The sequence below is a fragment of the Setaria italica genome, chromosome IX (genome assembly GCF_000263155.2).
Source record: "Setaria italica strain Yugu1 chromosome IX, Setaria_italica_v2.0, whole genome shotgun sequence".
Lineage (NCBI taxonomy): Eukaryota > Viridiplantae > Streptophyta > Magnoliopsida > Poales > Poaceae > Setaria > Setaria italica.
In genome coordinates, this window is record NC_028458.1 from 33,518,002 (window position 1) to 33,526,300 (window position 8,299).

At 46.7% G+C, this 8,299-nt stretch overlaps 1 protein-coding gene across 1 annotated transcript; it reads left to right on the forward strand.

Annotated features, from left to right (window-relative positions):
* Positions 1-4,976: 4,976 nt before the first annotated feature.
* On the forward strand, positions 4,977-8,018 carry LOC101784844 (acyl transferase 1). The gene is made up of 2 exons (XM_004983368.4): positions 4,977-5,638; positions 6,857-8,018. The coding sequence occupies exons 1-2, from the start codon at positions 5,195-5,197 to the stop codon at positions 7,817-7,819; spliced, it is 1,407 nt and encodes a 468-aa protein (XP_004983425.1). The 5' UTR covers positions 4,977-5,194; the 3' UTR covers positions 7,820-8,018.
* The last annotated feature ends 281 nt before the right edge of the window (positions 8,019-8,299 follow it).

Here is an 8,299-nt window from a genome sequence, read left to right on the forward strand (position 1 = left end):
CTATGCAAGGTTCATCATCATCATGTGAAGAAACAAAGCACTAGCATACTAATTAGCAATGCCTAATGGGTATTCAAACTGAATGGGCGTGAACCTGAGTAGTCTTCCTCCTCGTAGTGATCCTCGAACGGCTCCGGCTCCCGGTTCAGCTCCGAGTCTTCAGTAGCTCCTAATTACGCAATTATCATAATTATTAGGAGTCTATTTGCAAAGAAAAACCAAAAGAGACCCATAGAAGACCCAAACAAGAACAAGGACTAGTCTATCGTGTGCTTCATGATTTTAGAAAAGTTATGAAACTGGTTTCATAATTTTTTGAGTTACGATGAATTAGGTATGAAAGTTGAAATCAATTTGTGGATTTTTAAATAATTCGTGAAAATAAGAAAAAACACAGGCATGACATGTGGCAGCACTAGAGCGCGCCACGCGTCTTGCTGACATCAGCATTGATTCGGTCAATAGTCAAAGGTTGACCGGTCAATGGGTCCACGGCCAGTGGGCCCCACTTGCTGACGTGGCACCTTGTTAATTATAGGGTAGCTATAGGTTGGCTATAGGCTGCCGGTTAGTTCGCTCTTAGGCTTAGGTGGCGTCTACATGTTAGCTATATGGCGGCTGACTCAGCGTCCACGTATGGGCTATAGGCGGCTATAGGATAGTTGTAGGGTGTCTGCTAGGCTGTCGTGGCGATCCACGTGGCTCATGACGTGGCTGCCACCGGGTTTGCCCGGCGCGGGATCTTCTGCAACTCGTGTGGCCACGTCTATGTGTGGCCCGTGGTGTGGCCTCCTCCTCATAGGCTGGAAACGGCGCGTACCAGGTGTTTGGCGAAATGCCTCGAGGGCATTCCGTGGCGGCGGCCGGTTCATGGGCGGGCGACGGTGTAGCCCTAGGTGGCTTGGCAGCATCTCAGGAAGGTTAAAAGGCGCGGCCTTTGTCTCGGCGCAGCGGCCAGGCGCGCTCGCGGGCCAAGACCGGACCTTGGCTACAGCGACGGAGCGGCGGCGGAGCGGCGGTAGCAGAGTGGCAGCGTGCAGCACCTGCATAAAATCCATGGCATGAAGGCCAGATAGAGCAAGGATGACGGCAAAGCAGCGGCGCACGAGTGGGCGAAGGCGCGAGAACGGGTTCACGTCCCAGCCGCGGCAAGGTAAGCGGCCCGAAAGGGTGACGTCGCGTGTAGAGCGCGGTGACCGCACTCGCGGCGTGTCCTTGGCGGCTCTCGCGGGCTCTAGTGCCTAAATCGCAGTGTAGAAAGGCAAAGACAAGGGAAGGGTGGTCTGCGACTCACCGGCGGCTTGAGGCAGTGGTGGAGATGGTGCAGTTGCGAGTCGGGGCCGTGACGAGGCGGCGCCGTGCAGGAAGAGCTGTTGCGTCCGGCAATGCTCTCTGGCGCGTCCTTCTCCTCCTCCAGCTCCTCTTCTTTTTTCTGCTTCTTCTTTCCCTACCCTTCCTCCTCCTCTCCACTTGATGGCAGACAGGGGAAATCCCCAAAGGTGGCTAGGGCAGGAAGCGGCTGGCGCGGAGGTATTTGTAGGCGACGGCTAGGGTTTGCGCGCATGGTGGATGGCGGCGATGTGGGGAGAGCGGCGTGGCGGCCATTGGCATGCGCCAGTGCAAAAGCGAGGCGCGGGCGGGGGGGGGCAGCTCGTGTGCGGCGTGGCTATTACTGTTGTGCTCGTGCGCGACGTGTGCGTCATGATCTTGGGGGAAGAGGAACAGGGCGGCGTGCGGCTGACAGGCGGGGCCCAGTAGTAAGCGGCAGAGGGGTGGAGGGTTCCAAATGGTGGGCCGATGGGGTCAACTGGGCTGGCGGTTTCGCTGGGCTCCGGCCGGGTTGGGTTCGCAAGAGGAGCAAGCCGGCGGGGTTGAGAGGGCCGGCGAGGTTAGCGGGCCAGGGGTTTTCGGCCCAGGGTGGTTTGGATAGTTTAGGTTAGTATAGTTTTAATTCAAATTTGAATATAGAATTCAAATTTGAATTCACTCACTTAAAATCCAAATAAAAGCCAAATAAAGATCCAAATGGCACACTAACAATTATCCAATCCTAGGTTTTCAATTTAAATCAACTTAATCTAGGAATTTTGGGAAGAGAATTAATGAAAACATTCTTATAGTTTGAATTTTCAAACCACTAACAACAAAAATTTTGAAACTCACCTTTTTGCAAAAACAAACATATTGCAAAATTGCGGGATATTACACTAGTGTTGGAGATAGGTTGATGGTGATAGGGACCCTAGGGTGCCAGGAGTTCCTGATGTGTTGGGAGATGGGATGTCTTCTTTATTAAAGCTTGCATTCGGACGGTGACGTGGACCTATCCCATTCCTTGGGGACAGTTCGTGAGTGTGCAGGTTTGGACTTGGAGTGTACGTCCGATCATGAAGAATTCATGAACGAAGGGTTGCGTTGCTTCACTCAAGGATGCCTGTGGTGAAGACCGGAGATGAAGACTTGAAGCCCTAGCTACCGCTTCGCAGGATTTCTACTTGTCGTTTAGCCCAAGAGCTTGTACAGAATTTGTATTCCGAGTTGTATCAGATTTGTTGTATGGAAATGATATTATGCTGGGCGTGATAGCTACTGATCCAGGAATTATCATGAGGGTACCGGATTCTCAGCAATGAAAATGGGGTTCGTTTCACTGCTACCATTGTAATATTATAAAATTAACTCGTCAAGTGTAAAGGATATGCCATCGTTCACTTGTAATATTATAAAATTAGCTCGTCAAGTGTAAAATTAAATACTAATCAAGCTGTTGCCACCACGCTACTGTGAGGCTTTACCTTGGTTGGCGCTATATATCTAGAGCAGTGTGTACCCAGTTATATACCCAACCATCAAGAATATATTCGTGGAAGTATGTGAGCATGCTTGAGGTAATCAATCAACATGGCCAACTTGCATCCTCTTATTATTGAGAAAATCATTGGCCTCACGTGTCACATATGCACTGCGAATCTACGATACACTTCCAATACATATGTGAGAAATGATACGATTCCATGCCATAAACCAGTAACTGCACAAGGTGAAGATAAGTAACTGTTATCCAGCTCGAGAGCTTGAGTTGTCATAAGCATCAGGAAGGTGGTCATACCATATGCCTTTTGCCGCCAAGACCTCCCTGACATCATTCCGCAATACAGCTCCACTGCTTTACTGTGCATGTGCACACACATCAAACTTGTGCCCCATCTAAATTAACTTTCACCCACACGACACAATGCTGGTCCCCTTTCTATCAATCAACAACCGCATTCACAGTCATGGTAATTAATCAGGTGTTAGCAAGGTAACCCTTATAAAGTTTCATTGTCAGAAGGTGGTCTTAATCTGCAAACAATGCAAGAGCCTACAGTGGATTGTTTATTGAACTATGAAATACGGATCTCTCCTGTCTAGCTTGCTGCTAGCCTGTTATATTCCGGCAATAACTGGGATGGCGCTACCTAGTGCAATAGTATATAGCGAGTATGCATCCTGCGTCGTCATTAGTTGACTTTGTAACAATATACTACGTACCACTGGGTATGATCAACAAGGCTATACACAATATGCATGCCTCTTCCACGATTCAGAGAATCACAGCTAGCCTTTTCAATTGTCTCACATGGTACTTGATACGTACAGGAAGACTCAATAATTGGGGCTGTGGACCGGGTGTACCAGAGTTTTAACTTCAGGAATGTAGATTGCTGCAAAAAGAAAATGGTCACAGCGGATGATACTCATTGCTTAGGCGATGCGTTTTTTTTTCCTTCTGTTCCATTGATCTCTTCTGCCATGCAGCCATTCACTATCCAGAACTAATGGAGATGTACTTACTTGGTAAACAAAAAAAAGGAATATTTGCACATGGAATTTTATTTTTGTGCCAAACATGGAAAATTCATTATTTATGGATTAACTCCGATAAATGAAGTAGGTTAGAGCGATTGCAAGTCTTGGTCGTCTTTCATGGTTCGGCAACTATGATCATGGTCATATGGGATCCTTGACGAATCTGAAACATTAGTTTGTCGCTTTCACTAGAGACATCGTTTTACATACATCCCATCCATCAATGAAATTAAAGGGGTACTTTAATTTTGATTTGGAAAGATAAAGCTTTGCATATTTTGGTCACCCGTTAGTCAAAACTATATATGTATGCGAATAGTACAAAATTTGAATTCGTAGAGTTTATTCACAATGATATGATGTCAATGTTATAGAAATTAACAACATATTGCTAGAGAAATTAAATATCAAGTATTCCACTTTTTTTGAAGATTTTTTCCTACTAATAAATACTCCTACCTCTTACATTGAGGGATGAGGGGTGACTTGTTCTCGCCTTTGAATGAGGCCAGTGGTGTTCTTTGAATGGTTCGTGGTGCAAACTAATTAATTCCCACAAATAGCTTGCAAGTGGTAGCGTTGCCATGTGCTCATCAATTCCTACTTACAGATAAGCCTTAGACAACTTCGCGCGAAATTTCATATTACAACCTCCTGCCTGGCTACCAGCCTGCATTTCTACTCGGTGTTATCTTGGGTGTATCTATCTAGTGCACTTGTTGGTAAAATGTATGCGATACTAGTAGTAGTTGGATTACCAACAGGGTCACTGAGCATTTATCTTGTGATTTACAATGACTTGATCCCACATGCACCGCGGTGCTCCTCCGATCCGATCCCAATCCCACTTAGGTGCGCGGGTCGATATGCAAGCTAGAAGCCCAAGATCCAAAGACTCACTCCGTGGCTCTCTTACAACCATAGCATCCTAATCATCACGTACATATGTAACGGAAGATATCCTGCCATCACGGTTTGAATAATAATCCTACAATATTTGTTATACATTTTCGAAAATGTAAACTTTCAAAATTAGCTAGTACTAGTCCATTATATAGAAGAGAGCTAGCGTGTTTGGAAAGTTAGCAAGTAGAAGACGAGTTCTTTCAATTAATTCGGTTTGCTTCAGTTTCACTGTAGATATATATCACAACAATTCCACTTGTGAAAAACGATGCCCTGCTAGCTGGGTTTGCGTTTCATATATAATAGCCTAGCTATAATAATAGGCGTGGATCATCAGCGGCAGCGCTGTTCTTAAAACTCTTGCCATAACAGCTTCCTAAGCACATCATCGTGCGCACGTGATCTCGCCGTCAGCTTGCCAAGACACAATCACGCAATGGTGTCCTTCAAGACCCGCCGGAGAGAGCCCCAGCTGGTCTCGCCGGCACGGCCGACGCCGAGGGAGACGAAGCCGCTCTCCGACATCGACGACCAGCACGCGCTGCGGTACTACGAGACGGTCATCGGGTTCTTCCGCCGCTGCCCCGACCAGAGCGTCGACGGACCGGACGACGCGTCGCTCGCTGATGCTGTCAGGGCGGCGCTCGCGGAGGCGCTGGTGTACTACTACCCCGTCGCCGGGCGGCTCCGGGAGGAAGCCGGCGGGAAGCTCGTCGTGGACTGCACGGCGGAAGGGGTGGCGTTCGTGGAGGCCGACGCCGACGTACGGCTGGAGGAGTTCGGGGAGCCGCTGCTGCCGCCGTACCCGTGCGTCGAGGAGCTGCTGTGCGATGCTGGTGATACGAGGACCATCATTGGAAGACCATTGCTTCTTATGCAGGTATTTTATCTAGCTCTCCCTTTCCTCTCCTTTTTTCTGTCTCTTTTTTAGAAGATGAGAGAGCGGGTGCAGGTGAAAAGAAATGCTTACTGCACCGTCATAAGTAGCATGCATCCATGTATTTTAGGCAAGTTTTTGGGGACCTTATTCCTTAAATTACCAAACAATTTGGTAGCTCGTGGTTATTATATTTTTGAGCGCATCTTTTTGACTGGTTACAATGATGACACGCCCGTAATTTTTTTCAGTGTGGGACATTTTTTAGATTTCTTATGGTGCACCCAAAGTTTCACCCCAGAAGTAAATGAGCTTGACTGGCTGTTCATTTTGTAAACAAGAATCACGCATATAAATGAAAAAACCCAAAAAGTAAAAAAAAAAAGGTAGTCTTGAGATAATTTAATAGGTCAAGTTCAAAATTTGGCTTTCACAAAGGTCACTTTCTGAATGGGCTGAGATATGGAGGCGCTGATGTTGCCAATTTGCCATGGTTGTGCAAGTTTTGGGCCATGATTAATTTTCTTCTGAGTTTGACCGTAACTAAGCTATGTGAATGCTAGCACGTGTTGTACTATATATCTTTGTTCTATTAGACAATGTAATGCTAACACAGGTTGACCGTAATGAGGCTAGCTATGTGAATGCTAACACATTTTTGTTGCAGTGCCTTCTTGCTATAAAATCTAATTGCGGGAAACATACCAGAGCCAAGCAGTAAACATAACTCAGAATGCATGGTATCTAGACAAAATCTATCATACAAAGTTTTAATGTACAATAAGGATACAAATAATTGGGTGTGGCTGAAAATAAAATACAGTAACTTATATGGAAAACATTAATTGATTCAAAGGAGATAGTGTAGACAGACTAGCTTAGTGAAAAAAAAATTAACCTTTGAGCTCATGGTTCAACCGGTCCAAAAGGTGCACGGAAGTAAATTCAGGATTCAGCGTTAAATTTTCGGGTCATTCCAACACTAATTAAACTTGGAAAAAGTATGGTTCCATATATATTAACACAAACACAACCAGAAAGCATCCAATTAATTTATCTGAAGACCTGCAGTTTGTCATTATAATGAACAGTTCATATAGAACCTAACCTTGGCGTGCCATACGAAAACATTTTCAGCGCGTCAGAAAAAATATGTTTTGTACTCGCGTTGTGCGGCTTTTTCTACTCGGAATGACATTGCTTCTTCGTACTTTGTTACAGTTGACCCGACTGAAATGTGGCGGATTTGTTGCTGGATTCCACATGTGTCATAGCATTGCTGATGGTTTCGGTATGATTCAACTCATGATAGCAATAGCGGAAATGGCATGTGGTGCAGAAGCCCCAAGCATTCTCCCCGTTTGGAATAGAGAGATTCTAAGTACAGCACATAGCCCAACCCCCAGCACACACCCGAACCCTTCGTACGAACCATTACTAAATAGCTTGGACTATGCATCGGAGTCTGACGATGTGATGCTGTCGACTCCGCTCGACGAAATGGTAGTCGACTACTTCGTCTTTGGGCCGAGAGAGATGAAAACTCTCGAAAGCCATGTACGGGGATACCTCGCCCATCCTGCAACATCCTTTGAACTGCTAACTGCCGTCATGTGGCGATGCCGCACAATAGCTTTGGGATACAAGTCTAGCCAGCCAGTGCGCCTTATGATCACTATGAATGCCCGAGGGAGGTGGAATCGCCACACCCTCATCCCGTTGGGTTACTACGGCAATGCACACTTCTCCCCCATAGCGGAACTCACCGTCGATGAGCTCTGCAGGCAGCCGCTCGTCGACACGGTTGAGCTTGTTCGTAGAACCAAGCTCAGTGTGACAAAGGAGTGCATGGATTCGATGGTGCAGACGATTGCATCCCTGCGCCAGAGGCCTTGTGCGGACCCGGCCAGAATGTACGATGTTTCTGATACGAAATGGATTGCAGCGGGGAATGGTTTGCAGCTTGGGTGGGCTGAATTTGTTGGTGGTGGCATACCGGTGGCTGGAGACCTTACTTCCAAGCTCGGAAGCGATCATATGATGTGCAAGAACCAAGATGGGGAGGACGCAACGGTGGTATCAATAATGTTGCCAAGGCCGGCGATGGAGAGGTTCAAGAAGGAGATGGCTATGTGGCTGAACAAACGTGATGAGAAGAATTTAATTATACAGAGTTCCCTCTAGTAGGTAGCTAGCCAAGGTACATATGTGCTGCTTGTTTGTTAAGTTTGATTGTTTCAGTCATTCTGAGATGGCTGATGAGTGGTGTAAGAAACAGTTTGATTTTTTACTCATTATAATTTTTTGTAACGAGAGGAAACAGCTGGACTTTTTATTGTTTGAATTTCGCAAGGTGGGAATCCACCAAAGTATTTCCATGTAAGAAATGTAGTCAGATCGATGCTCGGTACAGGAAAAAGAAAACATAAACGCAAAGAGGAGTTGCATCGTATACAAATAATGAAGACATATCTCTTTATAACGAAACCAGCACCATACGCTCAGGCATAACATTCCATCCGTCCGTCATTCTGGCGCCTCTAGCGATAGCATTCGCGAGTCTTCGCGAGGGCTCTCCGTTTCCCGTTGCTCGTCCCGCGGCCTACACGCTCTTCGCCAACCCTCGCTTCCCACGCCGCCGGCGCTGATCAAGGGCCCGCCCCG